This window comes from Epinephelus fuscoguttatus, linkage group LG3 (assembly GCF_011397635.1).
Source record: "Epinephelus fuscoguttatus linkage group LG3, E.fuscoguttatus.final_Chr_v1".
Taxonomy (NCBI): domain Eukaryota; kingdom Metazoa; phylum Chordata; class Actinopteri; order Perciformes; family Serranidae; genus Epinephelus; species Epinephelus fuscoguttatus.
In genome coordinates, this window is record NC_064754.1 from 34264917 (window position 1) to 34286126 (window position 21210).

General features: G+C 40.9%; 1 protein-coding gene across 1 annotated transcript in view; it reads left to right on the plus strand.

Annotated features, from left to right (window-relative positions):
• The window catches only part of helz (helicase with zinc finger), a 66325-nt gene extending 45847 nt beyond the window's left edge, over window positions 1-20478 (plus strand). Inside the window, exons 24-33 of the mRNA XM_049569105.1 lie at window positions 1021-1309; window positions 6617-6662; window positions 7645-7832; window positions 8492-8696; window positions 8831-8913; window positions 9032-9551; window positions 12248-12524; window positions 12703-13408; window positions 14700-14991; window positions 15159-20478. Coding sequence (XP_049425062.1) covers window positions 1021-1309; window positions 6617-6662; window positions 7645-7832; window positions 8492-8696; window positions 8831-8913; window positions 9032-9551; window positions 12248-12524; window positions 12703-13408; window positions 14700-14991; window positions 15159-15550 — 2998 coding nt within the window. The 3' untranslated portion in view covers window positions 15551-20478. The remainder of the gene's footprint in view (window positions 1-1020; window positions 1310-6616; window positions 6663-7644; window positions 7833-8491; window positions 8697-8830; window positions 8914-9031; window positions 9552-12247; window positions 12525-12702; window positions 13409-14699; window positions 14992-15158) is intronic.
• Window positions 20479-21210: the final 732 nt, after the last annotated feature.

The window sequence follows — 21210 nt, forward strand, 5'->3', positions numbered from 1 at the left end:
ACTCTGTTACATCAGGTAAACAAACCTCTTACCTATCAGCTGCGTTGCAGTTTGTACTTTCCAAACAGAAATCACACATTTTACTTTGTGATACCAACTGGAGATGACATACAGTCACATACATTATAGCCAACAGCGAATAGGTTGTTATTGTGAAGTATTGGAGGTGAAATAGGGAGGAAATCTTGCAGATAACTCTGCCTTTTAACCTCATGAATTAGCCATTCCTCATCCATTGTGGCGTTTTTAATGTGAGTGGCAGGAATAAAATAGAAACAGGGCGCCCCACAAAAATGCGTTTCTAAACAGTGCACGACATCGTGCTGCATCGCTCGCTGCCTTTTAGGACATTCCAATAAAAAACAATGCGGTCAGACATTTTAGTTGCTGGTGCTCCTGTTTGATTAAGTTAGGACATAGCGATACAACTGAAAAGAATACAGCATGCTGTCTTTCATCATGCCAGTGATAAGGATTAGTGCGCTTCAAATGTTAGCACACTAATATTGTGGGTGTATGAGGGCTGAAACAGTGTAAGGTTGAAGAAGAAAGTAAATTATTCCTTTTAACATGAGGCCATTTATTTACATTTTCACATATCTAGTGTCTGTGAGAATTATTTGGTTGTTCCCATGATTGTATTCGTCAAAGCTGACAGCTAATTTGTAAACAGTACACTGTGTGATTATTGTTTTCTTTGTTCTTTTCATTGTTGTGTTTCTGCTCCTCCTGTTTTGCCGAGGTTTCATTTCCTTCCCCTTTGGTGTGCTTCATCATTTTGCTGATTTTCCTTTTTCTCTCTCCCTTCAACACCTGCTTCACACACGCTTTTTCTACATTTGTTTGTAATGGACTTGATTTTTTTATATTCAGCCCCCAAGGAGTAATTTGTTGCACTGCCAGCAGGAAAAAATCAACACAATGATCCATAAAACACTCAATCCAAACAAGGAGAGATAAAGGAGAATAGAAATTAAACGTGTCTCCATCTGTTGTTTCCTCGTTTTTGCCCCTTTCCAGAAAATTCTGGGAGCACTTTATCTCCATCTGCCACGAAAACTCGAGCCTACACGGCATCACCTTTGAGCAGATCAAGTCTCAGCTGGAGGCCCTGGAGCTCAAGAAGACCTACGTCCTCAACCCGTTGGCTCCAGAGTTTATCCCCCGTGCCCTCAGGCCCATGCAAGGGCACCACTCGTCTTCGCAGGCCCTCCATCCCCACCATCATCCACATCATCAGCATGCGCAGCCAGCCTCCAACAAGCAGGGTCCACAGCAGCAGCAACAGCAGCAGCAGTCACCCCCCAAGGTGAGGTGTTTCTGATGAGGGAGGACACTGTAAGGGTTAACTGTATCCATCCACCTTTTCTTTCAATATGGGTGTTCAAAATCCTGACACCAAACTGTAGAAATTAAAAAAAGATGCAAGAAAGATTGATATAAATTGATTTTTTCAAACATTGACTTTACTGGATTTGATTCCGCTGTTTTGCTTGAGTGAATACTGAAAATAAAAATATAGAGTTTGCAAATGTAGGGAAATCAGAGTAGGGAGGCAGAAATAAAACAAAAACAGGCGAGGCAGAGGATGTTTTGAAAAGCTCAAATATAGGGTTTTCTATGTTAATGTAATGTGTCAGGTGACCACTTGCTGCTTTGTGGAAATAGTAAACACATTACCCAGAATGAATTGAGTGCTTCCTGCTTTTAGAGAGAAAAAAATTACACAAAGCTTTGCACATGCGGGCACAGAGCACAAATCTATTAAAATGACTCCGTTTATTTTTTACCCCAGGAAATTTCTTTATGGGCGTTCGTTTTGGCCCCAGAAAAACAACACGGATGTAAAATTAGCACCGCAGGATTGGCGGAAGAATGCATTGTTTGATTGTTCGGCTCGGGCTGAAATGTCTTTGTGTGGCTGTCTGTCCTCCCTGGCTGCCCTGAGGTAAAGGTTAACGAAATCACCACAGCTGCCAACCTGCTGCCATCACCCACTGGGCCTAATGAGCCACAGCTCCACAGCATCAACCGGCTTTAGAGACACACGCACAGTTTTCTCCCTCTCCACAGCCATACCATGTAGCTCACAACAACACAGCACACACAGACATGGAGCTATCAGTGTGCAATGGAATATATTGCTTCCTTAAGCATATACAGCAGGTTGCTAATTTAAAGGTCAGGCCATTCTTGGTACTTCTGTACACGGCGGACACTGTGGTGTGCAGCCCAAAATAATCCATAGAAATGTCATTTAAAAATAGATAAATTAGTTTCTAATAAAATCTGTGTTGTCGGGTTGAATCTGGTTTCTTCAGTGCAGCTTTTTCACATCTGCCGCTGATCACACTAATATCCCACTTTGTGAATATTTTACGATTCATTAATAATCAGACTCGGTTGTCCACGTTATTGTAGCATTTTAAAGCACAACTGTGAGCACAAAATAAATGGTTAATAAAATGAGTTTCTCGAGAGGGTTGATCAAAACATCTTAATTAAATCCACTTTGGTTAAATGTGATAAACAATCAAAACATCATGTCCAAGGCAGACTGTATACAATTTGCAGATGCAATTACTTGGAAAACACATTAATTTCATCAGAAAGCACGCAGCATGTTTACTGTTTGGCATCCATTTTACCAGATATATATGCTCCAGTTGACTTCACATTGTGAAGTGCTGCTTTCTGACACAGATGGTGTTTTGGTGCGAGTACGTAAAACTGAGACACTTGTGGTAAAATATGTCTCACATTAAAAAGCTTTTTGTAGTTCTAGCTTTCGCACAATTAGCGCCATTTTAATTGGGGAGGGAGGATTTACAAGAACAATTGCCACTTTTTAGAAACAATTATGTATCACTTATTTTCATGTGTCATTAAATCAAAAGTGATACTTGGCTTGGTGTCAGGAAGAAATGAAATGTTTGGTATTAAGTCAAACTTGAGTGATCTTCTCATAGCACGTGTTCTTGCATGTGTGTCTTTCATTAGAATGTTTTTTGCATCTTTATTCCAACAACCTACAACATCTTTGATTGAATCCTGAGCGCACTACACATCCCTGCTTTACTGACAGAGGGAGTGTGCTGTTGAGAACCAAAACTATGTCATATATATATGCAAAATCCCACCGCACTTTGACACTCAAAGGAGTTTTACGGAGACAAACTGGAGCCACTGTCTCCTTTTTCTTTTTGTTTGACGGATAGGGTAAATAACAACCTTGCAAGCACACAAATCCACTGTTTGACAGTCATCTAGTATTTTTAAGATCCGGTTAGCAATGTTTTCAATCTCAGCAGACCCCCTGCTGTTTGAGAAAATTGCTCCTATGATATAAATGTTGAGAAACATCCGTGCTGGTCATTGTCACTATTCAACTCATACCTCTCAGAGGAAATGTTGCAGCAGCGCATCTATGACTAGATCAAATAACCACAGCGCTAGACGATGGGCACCATTTTCAGCCTGGTGTGTCTGGCATTGCTCAGTTAATGTTACAACCTAAAATAGCAGCCAAGCAAAGCAGCTTCTGCAACATTATATTAGACCACAGTCAGTTTCAAGAAGGGGATCACACTCACATGAAACACTACATGCTACACAATGACATCTTTGGTGTATGAGTTACAAGATCATTCTGCAGAGGGTGACTTTTACATTAGTTACAGCTGTTTTATATTTGGTCATTATGTCATACAGCACTAAAGGTGAAACCTATTTACTTGTGGAGTTAGACTATTTGATATTTCTCTTGTTTGTGACATTGTAGTTTGGCTGTTCCTAAGCTCAAGCTGGAGGACATGCTGCCTCGCAATTATAACCATATTTTCAGGACCAGTAAACATTGGCTATGGTTTGTGTGAGGCTGGCAGGAAAGGAACAGCCCTGGCATATTTGACTTTGTTCACTGAACTTATTTTTTAGTTGGTACCTGAACTCTTTCGGGTGGTTTCAGCAAAGTCAGGATGTCTTTCAATATTTGCAGTTGTCTAATACTGGAATATCTGCATTTGCAGCCATATCTCCATATGCCTAGTTTGCAGAATTAGTCTTATTTTGCTCAAGAAAAGGCCTTTACTTTTACTTTTTAACATGTTCGGTCTGCAAAATACCAGCAGCACATTACAACATTACTCCAACAGATCAGTTCGGTTATGTTCAGTCTTTGTTTAGGTGCTGCTATCTTGTTTCAGATAATTGTTTTCCATCTTTTGTTCAGAACTGCTTGCTAAAATACCTGAAAATATGGACCTTGTACCAAAGACTGCTCTGCTTTCTTAGTAATGTGACTGGCACCCCTTATCTGAATGGTAAATAATAACAGCTTTATGTAATATCAGCATAGCAACAGAGTCAATCATGAAACGGAGGATGTCATTCATCTCTGCCTCCTCCAAGGAAGCAACTGTCAAGGACTATCTGTTAACACCAAAATCAACTGGGAGAGACTGCGTGCAATGAAACCAGCCGCTGAAAAAGCTCAAAGTAGATTGTTGTGTATGCATGCCTGTAATGATGAATAATACAAGAGATACCTTAACTCAGGTATGGGAAGATCTCATGAGAGCCCAGTGGTGGGTGTGTGTGTGTGTGTGTGTGTGTGTGTGTGTGTGTGTGTGTGTGTGTCAGCATTGATCAGGATTCAGTTCAGGCTCACTGTGTACACTATAGTAGATGGAGCTGTATTGTGAAGCCCCCAGGAGGAACAGCAAGGGAGTTTGGTTGTTCTCATCTAGTGGTAGAAGGAGTAAATCTGTCTTGGCAGATATGTTGACTCGTCGTAGCGTGAAAAACAAAAATGTAGTCGCAAAATTGATTCAGAATTAAATTCACTGACCATGCGTGTTATTAAATAATATGTCTCCCGATGCAGTTGTATGGCTCTCATGTGATTTTGATAGATTTTTGACAATGGAGTTCTCCAGGACGGAGGCATACTCTAGGTAGTATGAGGCCTTGGCCGGTGATAGCATAGTTTTCTAAAATACATCTGTGGCGTACAAGTGAGGAAGACAGTGTGTCAGATACACTGACTCTCCACTGATATTTATTAACCTGTCTATACTGTATTAGGGGGCTTTGTGAGTGCATAAGCTTTGGGTGTAATTGGAATACCTGGGAGGCTGTACTTAGATGTAACTGTGACCCTGTTTACACTTGGTTTTAATAAGCCTTTCAGTGATCCGAACACAAGTGGACAGCCGAGATGCATCACAGTACACCAACCTGTGTCTATCACGCATCTCTAGTTAACCACTTGCGTTCAGATTTTGGGACTGTCTACGTAGGGCCCCACGTACAGTTATTATGTCCACACTCTTCCCGGTCACGTTAGTGGTTTTGTCTGTACAGCTGGAGATATCGCTGTCAACAGAATCCAACACGTCTACATTCGTAGGACAAGACAACAGACGGTCACGCCACATTTCCTCACAACTCATCGATTAAAGGGCATGTTATAGAGCGTTAACGCGCTGTCCCCGAAACAACCACCACGTCCCGCATTGATGATGAAGTCCTTGTCACATATGCGCCAGGACGCATTAGTGTTTACATTGCACAAGATATGTGGTCACATGCATCCTAGACCACATCAGCATGTGGTTTGACTTATTGGATCACAGTGCATCTACACTTTAGCGCTGTCCACTTGTGATCTGATTTTGAGAAATTCGATTTCGAGATTGCGTTATAGGACACAGTCGTAGGAAGCCTGTCTTTAGATTAGATATGGCATGGAAGTGAATAAGTCCTGTGGCTAACTTTTGTCAGGACAGTGCAACAATTTCTAATATGTAATTAATTAAATGTGGCACTTTTGATCAGGAAGCTGAAGAGTTTCAGTGTTAGCCAGCACATACTTGAAATAACATACAGAAGCCTGGTTTAAAGCATTTTAATTTTTTGACATTACAGCATGGTATGGCAACCTGAGAGCAAGGAGCACAAACAAGTTCCCCAAGATTGTCAACATTGCAGGGAAGGTGATTGGCAAGTCACAGAAACAACTCAGCAATATAACTGACAATGCTGTACACAGGAAAGCTAAACATATGAGTTCCGTTGCCTCACATCTATTACACTATCAGTTTGAGCTGCTCCTGTCTGGGCATCGATTTAGGATCCCTAGAGCCAGTCAGAACATATATAAGAAGTCCTTTATTCCCTTTGCCGTACAGGCAGTGAACACAGTGTGACTGTATCAGGAAACTACAATTTTTATAAGATGTGTTCTCTTTTACTATTCTTTTAATTTGTTGCTCCTATGTGCCAATTTGTGCTATTGTATCATATATATTGTTAAATTGTACATGCCTGTTCTTTATGAGCAGAATGTGCCTGCATCATACATTGATATAATGGATTCATTAGCTGTTCCCTGCTAGCCTGTTAAACTCCTGCCTCATCTCTGAAGTGATGCCACTATAGCTGTTGTAACAGGTGAGGGACAGTCAGTACCATACTGCAGCTGCTGTACATTACCTACATTGCTTTACAGTTGCCAGGATCTGGTATTTACCGCACACTCTTTTCCACGCCATTGGCCTCTGTGAATTCATAGTCTTGCTTTATGTTTTTTTTTAATGATTCTTTTGTCTTACAGGGGAAACATGCAAATCACACAGAACACCTTCCACCTGAAGGATATGGTGAGTGTATCATACTGTTAGTATTTAGCCCTGTTGATTATCTAAATATCAAACAATATTGTTTTATGAAATTTGCATATTGGATTCAGGACTTTTTCTCTTGCTTTCTGTTCTTTGTCAGTAACTCAGCCTGCACTCTGGTGCATATGCAGAAGCAGATTACAATCAAAGGCAATTTCTTACGACCTTTAAGGGTTTTATGTTGTAGCTCATTACTGATAATGTTTGCCTGCCTGGATGTAGATAAAGGAAAGGAAAAGAAATCAAATGCAGGCCAAATTTGAGACTTATCCTAGAAAGGTATATATTACTGCTGTATAGTCCACCACAGGAAAAAGTCACTGCCCTCTTAGTAGTAGTTGAAATGGACTAAAACAGCGATGGTGTTGACACATACAAACACATCTAGAAATAAATCCATCTACATAACATTTCTGTCCTTATCACTGTATGTTCTCTATATTATGGTCAGGTCTTACAACAGAGCAACAGTAGAAGTTTCTGTTGTCTCTTCTTCCTCTGCCTCCGTACACACAAACAAGCAAACATCTCGACAGCTTGATATGAGCCAGTCTAATGCAGCAGCCCAGATGGATGCATGAAGGCCTGAGGCTATTGAAGCCATCAGTGCGATGCTGCCTTGAACAGCACAGCGAGGAGTCAATACGATGTTTACTACAGGAAGACAATCAGTTTGTTTCACCCGCTGCAAATTGTCAGCCAGCTACATTATCCTCCACTGAAAAAAACTCAAATGAAATCTAAGCAAATCACCTCTTCCTTTAATACAGGTTGGCCATCATCTTTTCATATGTTGCTCTCCTCTGATAGAATCATACAGGTTGTTATCTAACATTTTCCAAGCTATGAATAGTTAGATATGTCTGGGCTTGTGTGTCACCTACTGTCAATCTGTCATCACATTAAGGTTAGGAACTATTTGCATTGACTTATATCACCATGCCATCTTCTCTCATTGCAGTCCAACCCAACCCAGCCGTGCTGATGGGAAACCCTATTCGGGCATTCACACCGCCCTTGGGTGGCACACCAGCTGGCATGGGCAAATCACCCAGTCCTGTTCAGAGGATAGATCCACATACAGGCGCCAGTATCCTCTACGTCCCAGCTGTGTATGGTGGAAACATGGTCATGTCCATGCCCCTGCCTGTAAGTTTCCTGCTTTTGGTAACAAACTCACAGATGTAATGTGTAAGAAATTATACTTAAACATATGTTTCAACTCGTGCAGAGGATTCTGTCAATTTTGCTTTTGTTAAAACGAAAAGGTGTAAGGTTGCACCTCTAAGAAAATATGTAAAATATCAATATCTCAAGAACACATTGAGGAAATTACCTCAAATTTGACACAAACTTCCACTTGGACTCAAGAATGAAGATTTTGGTATTCAAAGGTCAATGTGACCTCACAAAACACGTTTTTACCATAATTCAAGAATTCTTACGGAAGGACGGACAAACTTTCTTTAAGAAAAAAAAACCCCTGCATGTCCCTTTGTATCATTCTGTGTCCCTTCTCTAAATTCAGGGTTTTTTGTGGGTCCATGAACACAGCGCATGCAGAGCACACCATGAGTTCTTTCAGTAGCAATAGAGACTCCCAGGGTGGATAATTCATTTCTTCATCCATTTAAAGCTGATCAGATCAAAGAGGAGCAGCTGCTGCAAGTGAATGCAAACTTTTAGACCCACCATAGTTATATGGTTCAGTTTGTCATTGCCATTATAAACTGTGTGTGTTCATCCCCCTATCATCTGCCATGGTGTCTTGATCAATAATATGTCAGTCTGTGTTTTTATTTCCTCAGTTGCCGTGGCCAGGTTACCAGAATCGCTTTGCTGTGGACCCTCGCATCATGAGCCACCCAGCAGCCATGGCCTACAACTTCAATCTGTTGCAAGCCCAGAATCGAGGCTCCCCCATCCCTTACAGTGGGGTGGCCCATCCCTCTCCTCTAGGAATGGGCCAGCCCAGCCCTGACAAGGAGCTACAGGCAGATCCTATCAGAAATGGTGCACTTTATTTTAATTACCTCACCAAGCAACCACCCAAAATCACGAAATCTATTATTATATGCCATCAAATAGAAAGAACTGAAATAGCCCAGTCTATGGCAATGCATTTATTTTTGTGTTTGACTTCTTAGGTAAATTAGAAGGATGTCCAAAGTCAGAACAGAGCCGTCTTCAGACACCAGAGAGGAAAACCGCAGACATGAAGGAAAAACAGGCAAGTTGTTGACATTTTTGCATTTCATTTTTAATGTTTTTGCCAAAAGAAAACTTGTTTATTTCATGTAGGGCCACAAGTCTTTGCTCATGTTGTTTGGATTTTTGATTATTTTTAGATCCAGGGAGATTTAGACACAGGCCAAAGTCGAAGTCTGGACTCACAGTCAGACGGGCTAGTCGGATTTCCCAATGCGCTGCTCCATCGAAAAGATCCGTCAGCTGCCCAAAGACCCCTCAACTACCACCTGGCACCACCCAACCCAGCTTTTCCTCCACATCCTGCCAGTGGAAGAGCCTTCCCTCCACAGTATCCAGTCTCCAGGCTTCCTTATCGGGTCAACCAGCCTCAGCACCCAGGGATGGCCCAACAGAGTCAACAGCAGCAACAACAGCTCAGCCCTGCCTACACAGGTGGAAGCCACAACGCTTCCTTCTTCAGTGGCCCAATACCCTCTCACAGAGCTGTCCAGTCTCCCACTTTGGATGGGCCGGAGCCTGGAGGGGTGGAGGAGATGAGTAGTTCCATTAGGACTCCAATGGGTCACCCAGGGGGGCACCACCCAGGCCTCTCACAGCATAACAGGGTCAGCAGCTTTGGGGAGGACGCACAGGATGGAAGCCTGGGAGATAGTTTGGGTGAGTGTAGCAGCATTTTTTTTTTTTTTTTTTTTTTTTTGTTAGGTTGTTAGACGAGCTTTTTCTTGACTTGTACATTGCTGTTTAGTCAAGATTTGCACAAATTAATGATGTATATTCATATATTTTAAAAAACTTTTAAAAGAAGTTCAATATTTTCAACTTTATTTTGAAAGGAGTTCATATCCCAATAATCTGACTTATTTTGGAAGATCCTTCTTTTTCTGGGAGGCTAATAAGTAGCTGCCTTCACCCACTCTTGACGTTCATCTAGATGCATTGTTACTTTTACATTCGCTCATGTTGTATTTGGCCTGTGGGAGAGCTAGTGTTGTTTATTGTCCTGCTCAAGCAATGTGTTCTTGCTCAGTGAAATCATTTCTCCTCTGAGATAAGAATTGTAGATTGGATAGCACATCACAAAGAAAATTAAAGCAGTGCTCCAGAATTACGGGGCTTTTTTTGCTGTTTTATTTGATAGTGTATTTGATTATCTCTCTTTAATGATGTAAATTTGCAAATAAATGCTGGTTAGTTGATTGTTGAATTAAATAAAAATAATAATCTTAAATCTTATTTTAAACAAATATCTGATAAGTCACTTTCTATCACAGAATGAGGTAACACAAAGGTGACTGAGCTTATGGCCCACTGACTAAAGGACAACTTCAGTATTTTTCAACCTGGGCTCTATTTCCCCATGTGTATGTGTGCATATGATTCATAGGTACAACTCGTTCTAAAATTGGTTCAGTATTGAGGGAGGTGGATGCAGCCGGAGCCGCGAAACGAGCTAAAACGGTAACGGGGCAAATGCGTCCCGTATAAGTTTGCGCATTAAAAGTGCTTTTTTTCGACACTGACCGGTTCAGATCGCCAGTGCTATCTCTGTAAATAGCATACTAGCCTTTCCCTTACCTCTGGGCTGTGTGATGTCACGAGCTTTGCTCCACTGTGTCTGTAGCTCTCTCTACTTGTGGGACAGCCGTTTTCTTGAGGAAGAGGTGTTTCAGGATTGGATGTCTTCTCTTCTTCGGCTGGCAGTAGTCATCTTGGGAGAAGTGAGCACTGCAGACCTGATGGTCTGCAAGGCGCAGTGTCTGGAGAGGAGTGTTAGCATCCATTTGTAGCACAACTAGCCACAACTTCAGCATCTTGCCGTCCGACAAAGGCAGCCTATGAAAGCTTTACGGGGTGTTGCGCAACATCCTGTTCTTGCGTTCGGGGAAAAAGGCCCATTTATTTGAGCACTCCAATAACTCTGGTAACACTCCAGGGGGTAGCACGTAAAAGACTCCGTCCTCTGACTCTTCTAGTGTAACACACACTTCATACACACATACTCACTTACAGTACCCAGCGGGGCAGCCCTCCCCCTCTCTGCTCCAACACTGACTGACAGCTGACTCCACTCATAGCACTGGTGATCTGAACCGGTCAGTGGCCAAAAAAAAGCACTTTTAATGCGCAAACTTATACGGGACTCATTTGCCCCCGTTACCGTATTAGTTCGTTTCGCGGCTCCCGGTTGCATCCACCTCCCTCAATACGGAACCAATTTTAGAACAAGTTCTACCCATGAATCATACGCACACATACACATGGGGAAATAAGGCCCAGTTTAAAAAAAAAAACAAAAAAACAAAGCTGTCCTTTAAAGGCCCAGCATTTGCAGTATTACAACAGGGGTGTCGAGGGTGACATTCTTGGGAAAAACTAATAATTATAATCATTGATAGCCTGCTCACACACACACACCAAAACATACAGCTGCAGGGCTCATAAAACAAACTGAAATAATTAAATTCACTTGCCTGGTTTCAAGCCTTAGTCTGCCAACAAACACACCTGCAATTACAGTTTACCATCATAGGTGCTTCTACAGAGACTGAAACAAAGATCTTTGAGATTGTAACTTTAACATGTAAACTCATAGTTGCTCATGATGGCACAGAATCAGGTTTTCTGTCACACACACTGCTGTTGAAAAGTTTGAAATCACCTGTAGGTGTTTTTCTGGTTTCCTTCAATAGTGGCTTTTTTTAGCAGAGATTAAAACACCAATTGTATTATTTGAATAAATTCAAAAAAAGAATGATTAAATGATTAAAACTTCTATGTAGTTGATGTCCCCACAGTGTTGCATGACAGGGGACCATTATAACCATTTGTTTCCCCAAAATACAGAGTGCAAGTGACCTTTGATCATTATTGAACAAAATTATTGTTTTCAATTGGGCTCAAAATATTTGGGGAACCCATTGTTCTTTTTAAGCACATTTTTAAGCTAAGCCTTCAGTGTCTTTTACCAATGCCTGGTGATTTATTCTATTTGTATTGAACTGTTGCTCAGAGGTATCTTCGTCTATTTCCACCCTTTCAGCTGTCAGTCTGATTCAACCATTGCATGGCGTTTTGTTCTCCACAAAACACGACTTTTTTTTGCTAACCCTTCATACAAAATAATAAACTGTCAAGTCATCTGACTCTATCCAGACAAGCTTTTGTGGCAGGATATTCCAAACTGTTGAACAGCAGTGTGTAGAATGTATCGAAACATTCACTGTTATAGATAATAATTCATAGTGAATCAGTTCAACGATAACCTAAACTTAACAGTGTATGGTACCTTAGCCCACTGAGATATGAGGACACCACCAGTGACTCCAAAACTAATGACATGGTTTACCTTTCAGACCTCCAGGGTCCCTTGGCTTTAGAGGCCCTGAGCCAGCAGCAGCAGCAGCAACAGCAGCAACAGCAGGCAGCCAGACTGGGCCAGTGGGGAGAGACGGCGGGACACTTTCTACAGGGTAACGTCGCCTTCCCTCTGCCCCAACAGCTCGCCCACCTCGCTCAGCCCGGCATGGCTCGCTTCCCCCATCAGCTGCTTCGGGCAGCTAATTGGGGCCTTAGTGCCAACATGGAGGATGACGCTGTTACTCCTGCCTCCACTGGACCACCTTTCAACAGGTTAGACTTAGCACTATCTTGTATTGACATTTTTGATTTTTTGGTAAATCAGTACTACAGAAATGTTACAGTTTTATTATTGAACATTGAAAATAATGTGTGGGATTAAAAATTTGGTGTACTGCTTGAAATTGGACTTGCATCGTAACTATTGCTGTATCAATGTATCACTTCCCAGATACCCTGGCCTCTTGAGAGAGATGCCCCCACAGGAACAGCCTGAACCCAGGGACGCAGCTGAGATGCAGCCCCCACCTCAGTCTCGTCTCCTCCAGTACCGCCAGTCCCAGTCCCGTGCCTCAGGTGACCCGTCATCCTCCTTAGCTGCCACCTCCAATCATGCTGGCCCTTTCCCATCAGGACCTTACTCCCATGACGCAGGCCGCGACCTCCTCAGTGACAACCTTCTAAACAACCCAGCTCTGCAGCAGCAGCAGCAACACCCAGGGAACCCCCTGTATAATACTGGTAGCTACCCACACCAGCCACCAGCCCACTCTGCCAGCCCCCCTCCCTCCCAGGTCAAATACCTTCTGCAAGAGGCCCAGTGGCCTCATGGCGGAGCTGCGTCAGTAAGCCCACCGCAGCAGAATCACCTGTTGGGGAACCAGGGCCACGGCCTTCCTTACGGACTGCCCATCATGGCTCACCCCAGCAGGCAGGAGCAAGTCCACCTGATGCAACTTCACCATCAGCACCAGCAACAGCAGCAGCAGCAGCAACAACAGCAGCAGCAGCAACAACAACAGCAGCAACAACAACAACAACAACAACAACAACAGCAGCAGCAGCAACACCAACAGAATCAAGGTCCAGACCAGGAGTCCTACCACCCTATGTCCCCCAGAACATCAGCAGCCACAGCCCTTCACAATGTAGATGAGGCAAGTTTATTCCTTTCTTTGGAGTATTGCTTGGATCCTTAGGTTTTATAAATCTCCATGCTTCAGTGCAGGCGGAACATACTTGTATACCTGTAGATCCCTTAACATCCCGGATAGTATTTTGAGGAACCAGCAAGCTCCGAGCCACGCTTGATATGGCCTGCTTGTTTAGCGCTCAAAGTCACATGTAGAAGTCACTGCAAAAATGAGAGATAACCATGGGCTGTTTTATTTCCCAGCACTCCATGTTTAGTCCAAATTATTGCTTTAAAATGCACCAGAGAAAGAGCTTGTTTTATCACTCTTTCTAACTTTCTAGCTGTCTGACAGCCTCTGTAAATGTGGGAAATTATGCATCACCTGTCACAAATACTGTAATGGTAAAGGTACAGCTGTATGCATGATGATGGGATGAGCCGAGTCTGTCTTTTCTCAAATACGCACTTCTAAATGTTGCATGAAGTTGAGATTTTAAAGTTTCTGATGAAATCTAAATGCTGTGTGCTGACAGGCAAATGTGGATACTTAGCATCAAATTTTCACATTTGATAGAGATGCAGAATGAATATCAAGATGTGTAGCTTAAATGTTGTATTACAAGGAGAAAATGGATTGTGGATATGTGCTTACCATACGATAAACACTTGTTTGCTCTGTCTTATTTCTATTAGTGGCAAATAAGATCTAATAAATAAGTAAGACCTGCACTAGAGGGACTAGTTATATTAATACTGTGGGTCTTTGATCTTTATGAAACAAGAGGGTGCTCTGTGCACAGCAAGGGTGCAGAATATAAAATGCATATAATAGCTATTTGACAAGAGTGTTATTTTATTTACGCATCCATCACTGTGTCAGTAAGTGCTAAAAGATGTTTATAGACAACTGCTTCTTTAGATCTGCATGCCACTTTTATTCTTAAGGTCATTTTGCCCACCATCCTGTCAGTCTTTGTTTCGCCTCTCAAAAAGCCCCCAGGAGCAGCGCCAGACTTTACATAGTGGCCAAATTGTGGAATTACAACTTCCAGGTTGCATCTGCTTTATCGACTCAACAATGCAGAAGAAATGCAGAAGATTAGGGTAATTTTACACATGGAAGTTGCAACTCTTTTGGCTTCGTAGGCCACTGAGCAACTTCAATAGGAATGACCACCTATTGGGGAGACCTCTCCTTTTCTGTATCTTTGGCTGCCCTATCAATAAAAAAAGAGGAATGGCCGCCAGTTCTCCTTTTGCATCTATGGTTGTCAACCTTTTCTCTTTCTTATCCACCTTTACTGTCTTCGCAGTATGAACCCAGAGGTCCAGGCCGGCCCCTCTATCAGCGGCGCATCTCCTCCAGCTACCCAGATGAATCGTCTCCAGCCAACGCCCACAATGCCCTGTCCCAGCAGCCCCAGCCCTGCACATCAGACCCCCAGGACCACCCTCATCCGCACATACAGCATCATCAGCACCCACACGCCCCCTACAGTTACCCCTCACATGACCTCTGGCCCAGTAACGGTGGGGGTCCCGGTCCGTTCCAGAACATTCCATGTAACGGAGCCGGCACACTCGCTCAGCACCGGGACCTTCTGGGTAAGTATCAGCAGATAGGCTTTTGTTAGGCAGCATGTTGTTTTGCAAAGAGTTGTTTTGTTAATTTTGAGAACGTTTTATCATGTTCCAACCAAGTCTTACTTACCTCTTCTCTTTCTGGGGCACCCTTCCTATTTTTTGCTTTTGTCTGCTTCTGGATCTGGCAGCTTCCAAGGCCCTTCGTCAGACGGAGGAGCAGGTGAAGGCCGAGGCCACAGCAGCACAGCAGACACACCCACACTCCCTCAATTCCCTTCAGCACCTTGGACAGTTTCCTCCTCTCATGCCCAATAACAAGCAGCAGCAGCAGCAGCAGCAGCAGCAGCAGCAGCCGCCGCCGCCGCCACCGCCACAGGCTCCCACAGAAGCCAGTCAGGGAGCTCCAAATTTAAACAAACCACCCACCATGTCCTATGCCAGCGCCCTCCGCGCTCCACCCAAACCCCGAGCTGTTCGCCCTGAACAGGTCAAAAAGAACAGCGACCCCCTGTCCCTCCTACAAGAGCTGAGTATAGGAAGTTCAAATGGTAGCAATGGGTACTATTCCTACTTTAAATGAGTGTCTCTCCCATATAATAAGTAAGTGATGAAATAAAAAAAAAACAAAAAAAAGAAACAAAAAAAAAAGCAAAACGGTTCCAAAAACAAACAAAAAAATAGTGCAAAGTGCATTTACAAATTGTTTCTATCAGTAGGTTTGTTTTCTGCATTTTGTTTCATTTTAACTTTTTATTTGTAACAGTCATCTTTTCTCCTGTTTCACATATCTGTGAAGAAAATAAGTATATATAATGAATGCATTACTGGTATATATACATACTCATTATGTATATATGAATATATACTTATATTATCTACACTTGTATATGTACGTAATGCTAAAAAAAAGTTATAAAAAAAAACAAAACAAAAAAATAAATAAAAATTAAAAAAAGGCAAGAGTTGGTTGACCACTTAGCTACCTGCATATTTTTCCTTATTGAAGTTGGTTTTGTTGGTTACTAAATAAGTATGTTGAAGTTTTTATCATTTTGTATTCTTCAGTTTTGAGTGGACGTTACGTCTTGATTTTCATACTACTGTAGTCGTGGTAACGGACAAAAGCTAAGTGGTCAACTGACGCAGAAACTACATGGAACAGTGTATAGAAGTAGATAAATTTTCCTCTAATCTGTAAATATAAAGAAAATAAAAGACTGAATTGTATGCCACAGACATGTCCTTAAATTCCTGTATCATGCTAGCATTTGCATTATGAATTATTTTCTGTTTGTTGGCTTCTGATCCTTAATTCTTAGACACCCTGGGAATAGCTGGGAATTATCTTTTGTGAGTTAGTAGTAAATGTGATTATTTACTGAAAAATAACAATACAAATATTGATTGCGTATTTTACTTTTCACCAATGTTTCATCAGCAACAATAGATACAGTGTGAAAATGTCAAAATAGCAACAACATGTCATTCCTCCTTTGTTTGTGTTAAGGATCAGAGAACACCAGACATCGCTTTCTATGATAAGAATATCCCAAACTGCTTCGCTTGTGGCCGATGCTCAGTCATTTTATTTTATTTCTTTTTGTTTGTGTAAACAGAAATCTTTCACCATGGAGATATTTCAAAATCTGCTGGGGATATGAAATGAGTTTTTATTTTTTGTGTCTAGAATTGACATTAAGCTTTTTTTGTTTTGAAAAGGTTGCAGTACTCTGAAGGTTTGTGAAAGTGAAGAGAGAGTGGTGAGGTCAGAGTGGTGTGTCACGACTGGTAAGTTGAAGCCGAGGGTGTGATGAACACTGCCAGACGTTTTTGAACACGTGAACTGTCGGTATTTTTTGGTTAAATCTGAAGTATATTGAAACTGTAGAATCACAGTAAATACGCTGACATTTAAAAATACACATCAGTAATTCACCAGTGTTGGTGTTTTTTGATTTTATCCTAAATGGCCTAGATGTCATCAGTGTAGCAAAGAGCGGACTGTGTATTATTCTGATTGTTAATGCTGTCTATGCTCTAAACACACTGTTGGTCCCAGATGCTTTTCAGTCAGAATTTCCCAGTTTCTAGATGACTTTTCATAAAATGAGCCAGACTGCCCAAAGATAATTTTCTCTGTAAGACAATCCATTAATATCTGTGGAACCTTATCATAAACAATAATCATATATCTCTCCCATGAGCTAATATTTGCTTCAGTTTGTAACAGAAACATTGATCATTGGCCATAATAAGTGAAAAGCATTTCCGTATCACTAATATTTTTTTCTGTGCACATTAGGAAATGCAAAGCAAACACATCCTCCATCTGTTTCAACACTCAGAGATTTAACCATAAAAGTAACGCAGTAAAAATTACTTTACGATATTTTGTTCAAAATCGTGTGAGTGTCAAAGTGTCTGTTTTTTAGACTGTGCATAATAAGAATGAATCAGTAATGTCGTGCACGTTGTTCCTGGTCATTCAGAGAATTACATTATTCGCTGTTTTTCAGTCTGATCTGATTAATATATTAATTAATATTAAAGCAGTAGATTAATCTCATTTCCTGTGTTTTAAAGGGTAAGTCTTGATATTTTTCAACCTGGACCCTATTTATGTTGTTGTATCAAAGTGACTGATGGGAACAAAAAAACTTGGAATTGGTTCAGTACTGAGCGACACTACAGGATGCAGTGTAACACTCTGGGCATTTGTGCACCGTAATGTCTGCTTAAAGTGCCATTAAGTTTCAGATTATTATTCAAATTATTATTATAAGTGTCTGACAAGATTATTGAAGGATCCTTGCACAGATAGACCTTTTTTGTTAAAGACCAGAAACAGCCCGAAAATCACTATCACCAAACCCACCAGACTCCATATAGATAAACGGTTATTTCATCATAGTAAAACACACTTGATTCAAAGTCAACAGGAGAAAAATAAAACTGACAATAGCCCACTTGGTTTGTTTTTCACTGCTCTAACAATCACCAACTTTGGTTTGGTTGAAATAAACCCTTAATTTTCCCAGCTAGATGTGAAAGTATGCTGGCTCTATACACACTTAAATTTCTCTTTTTTTAAATGGAGTCTGGTGGGCTTGGCAATTACGATGTTGGAGCTGTTTCCTGTTAAATAGAAAGGATCTTACTCTTTGATAAAAGGGCATCGAAGGGATACTTTATAGGGATACTTTGCATAATATTGTCACACACTTAGAATAATAATCTGAGCCTGTCAGTGGCAAAACAAGCACTTTGATTGGGCGTAAATTGATGGGTGAATAAGCCTGATTGGTTACATTGCAGCCTTCTACAAGGCTGCTGGCTGCAGCGCTGTCACTGAACACTGGATCAGTTTTTAAAAAATGTTGCCATTAGTTACTTAGACACAAAAATGTGGGCAATAGGGTCCATGTTGAAAAATACTGAACTAACCCTTTAATTGAAAAAGCTCTGACCAAGTTTTACATTTGCGACATTCACGTGACTTTCTTCTCTCACAACCTAAAACACATGATGAACATAACACAGTGACAATTCATGTTTGAGCTCCAGTCAGTGAGTTGCTTGATATTAGTTGACACACACATACACACACACACACACACACACACACGGAGGCCACACAGCTTACATGCACATGAGTTTCACTGCTTACACACTGAGGCCCCAGTGAGCTGAAGGCCCTTGAGGTAAAATATAAAAACGATGCTGATCCTACATCTGCCAAGGTTTTTCCTTTATAATGAAAGCAATACTGGAAACAGTCATCCAGTGCTCAGTCCTGCTCTATGTAATTAATTTTAATTGTTGAAACACCACTGCCCCATTGCAAATTGATGAAATTGTAATAATGTCACCCTGCCGTCTCATGGCGTCCACATGGCAGTTAGTCACTGTTAAATCTCTCAAAGTGTCACGACTTGAGAGAGCTAGTACCCCACGACTAATAACTTAGATGTGTTTGTAACAGTCAGCGGAGAGCTTCATGGTTTTATTTGTACGTGTTTTAAGTTTTGACATTGTATTTCGAAGGTCCAGATTTTTTGACTTAGCGGAGAACAACACATACTTGTAAATATGCATTTTCTAGGTATTTACAAACAAGAACTTTGGGAGCGCCTCAATTTTTTAGAAGCTGTTCAAAGAAGAGGTATGCCCTTTTTAATTATGCAAATTCACAAAAAATAATAATTCTAGAAATGGATAACAACAACCCAGTTGGTAGTTGCGACATCTTGTTGTAACTTTTTAGATTTTCTCTTTTCTGTTTTTTTAAGACGGTGTCTGGCTGATTTGACAAAGAGGAGACTTTGTGTTGCAGCTGTTATAAGAGAACTTATTTCACTGTACAATACATATTTTTAAGTATATGTTGCTGGATTTGTCCTGCTCTGTTTTCTCACCGCTGTACAACAATCAACATGGATTTTTTTTTTTTTTTTTTTTTTTTTTTTTTTTTTAAATGTGAAGACTTTTCTTTTCATGCATGTTGAGATGACCTGGCTGGTTTTTATCCCTGTTTTTATCAGTTTGTATTGATTTGTGGATGAAGAAAATGAAATAGAAAAAGAAAAAAAAAAGCTTTTGTTCAACCTACAGAGTCAAATTTTGGTATATTATTTGATGTGTACAATAACTTGTGACATTATCAACAAAACTATTATGATATTTTACTAACATGTCAATCAAATATGTAATGGTCATGTAAGTTCTTTTTTTTTTTTTTTTCCTGCAGTTACTTAGCAGGGCTAAAGCTGAGGTTGCTCCCTGGTGTGCGTCGTATTTACGAAGCTTCTGTTTGTTTGGGGAATCATTTCTCCCCAGAGCAAAGTCGTTGGCTAATCTCTAAAGTTGTGCAATACTAATATTTCACCGCTTCTTCACTTTTATTTATTTTTGAAGCAGAAGAGATTGAGCCAAAGACATTTTAAAGGGATTTTTATTCACAAATTTTTGTCATTGCTGATTTATTTTTAAGGCTTCATTTTTGTCCTTTGCTTCCAAAATGAGTTTGACAGAATCTGTGAAACGAAGGGTCTCTACTCTTGTAATGAAGTTGGATTTGAATTGTTCTCATCACCCAGTTTTGCACCATATATACTCATCCTATGAATTATTTTCTTAAAAAAAACAAAATTTGTGTTGCCTTTTAAAGAAAGCGAAACCAACTTGTGTGTGTGTGGCACATGGAAAGGGAGCAACCTTTTGCCCAGCCAGTAGAGAGCACTGTGTTCAGCCTTCTATAAACGCCACATCTCTTCCTGTTATCTGTTTGCTCTCCTCTGTTCTTCCCTCGCTGCAGTGAATCAATGGCACACCTGTTCTCCCAGCCTCCCAGTCCCATTGGTTCCTCCCTCGTGGGTACAAAATAATGAATAGATCTGTTTTACTCTTCTTCATTTCAATTGGTGGTGGTTATAATAAAGGATTTAGACTGTGTTTCAAAGGTTTATTTTCTTTTTTATTTGTTTCTCTATTAAAGTGTTTTTATTGAAATTGCTTGAGTTTTGTCCTCGTTTTTATCATCCTCTGCATCACACAGAAGTAACATAGAGAGGCCTTTGTGCCTTCATTGAATACATCAGCTTGGTCACTGTCTACTAGGACTGTGTATCATTTAAAAAAAAAAATAAGATACCAGGGGCTGGTTGCACAAAGCACCTTAAGTACGACATTTAAGGTTTAGCTTTTCCCTAGCCGAGGAAATTACTTAAGGGTGTTCTACAGAATCTCTTAACCTCCCTAGTCCTGAGCTGTTGTTTGATATGCATTTTTAATTTCTCCTAGCTATTTGGGATCAGTAGGGCCTGATTAATATAAGAAACTAACCATTATCAGTGATTATTAAGTCCCAATGTCCTCAAACTAGTACTTTCTAATTAACAGAGTCTTAGCTTGTTACTGTTGCTAAAATTGGTAGTTTGTATGGCATATCAAACTAATGTTTTAAATCATAAACAAGTATCGACCATGAAATTTAATCAGATTTTGGACCCTGTCCACTTTTGTGACGGGTTCAGCTGCAGACTGACTTGGCAGAGATGGCTGCCATCTTGTTTTTACATGGATTAGTGTATTGTGGTTTTGCTACCACTAGATGGCACAAAAAAGTGTCCACGAACAAGGACAACAGGTCTAAGTTAAGTAGAATGAAGTATAAGGTCAAGTAAACCCAAAATGTGACGTCCTCAAATGATGACACAGGATCTCAGGAGGTTAAAAGGTTTC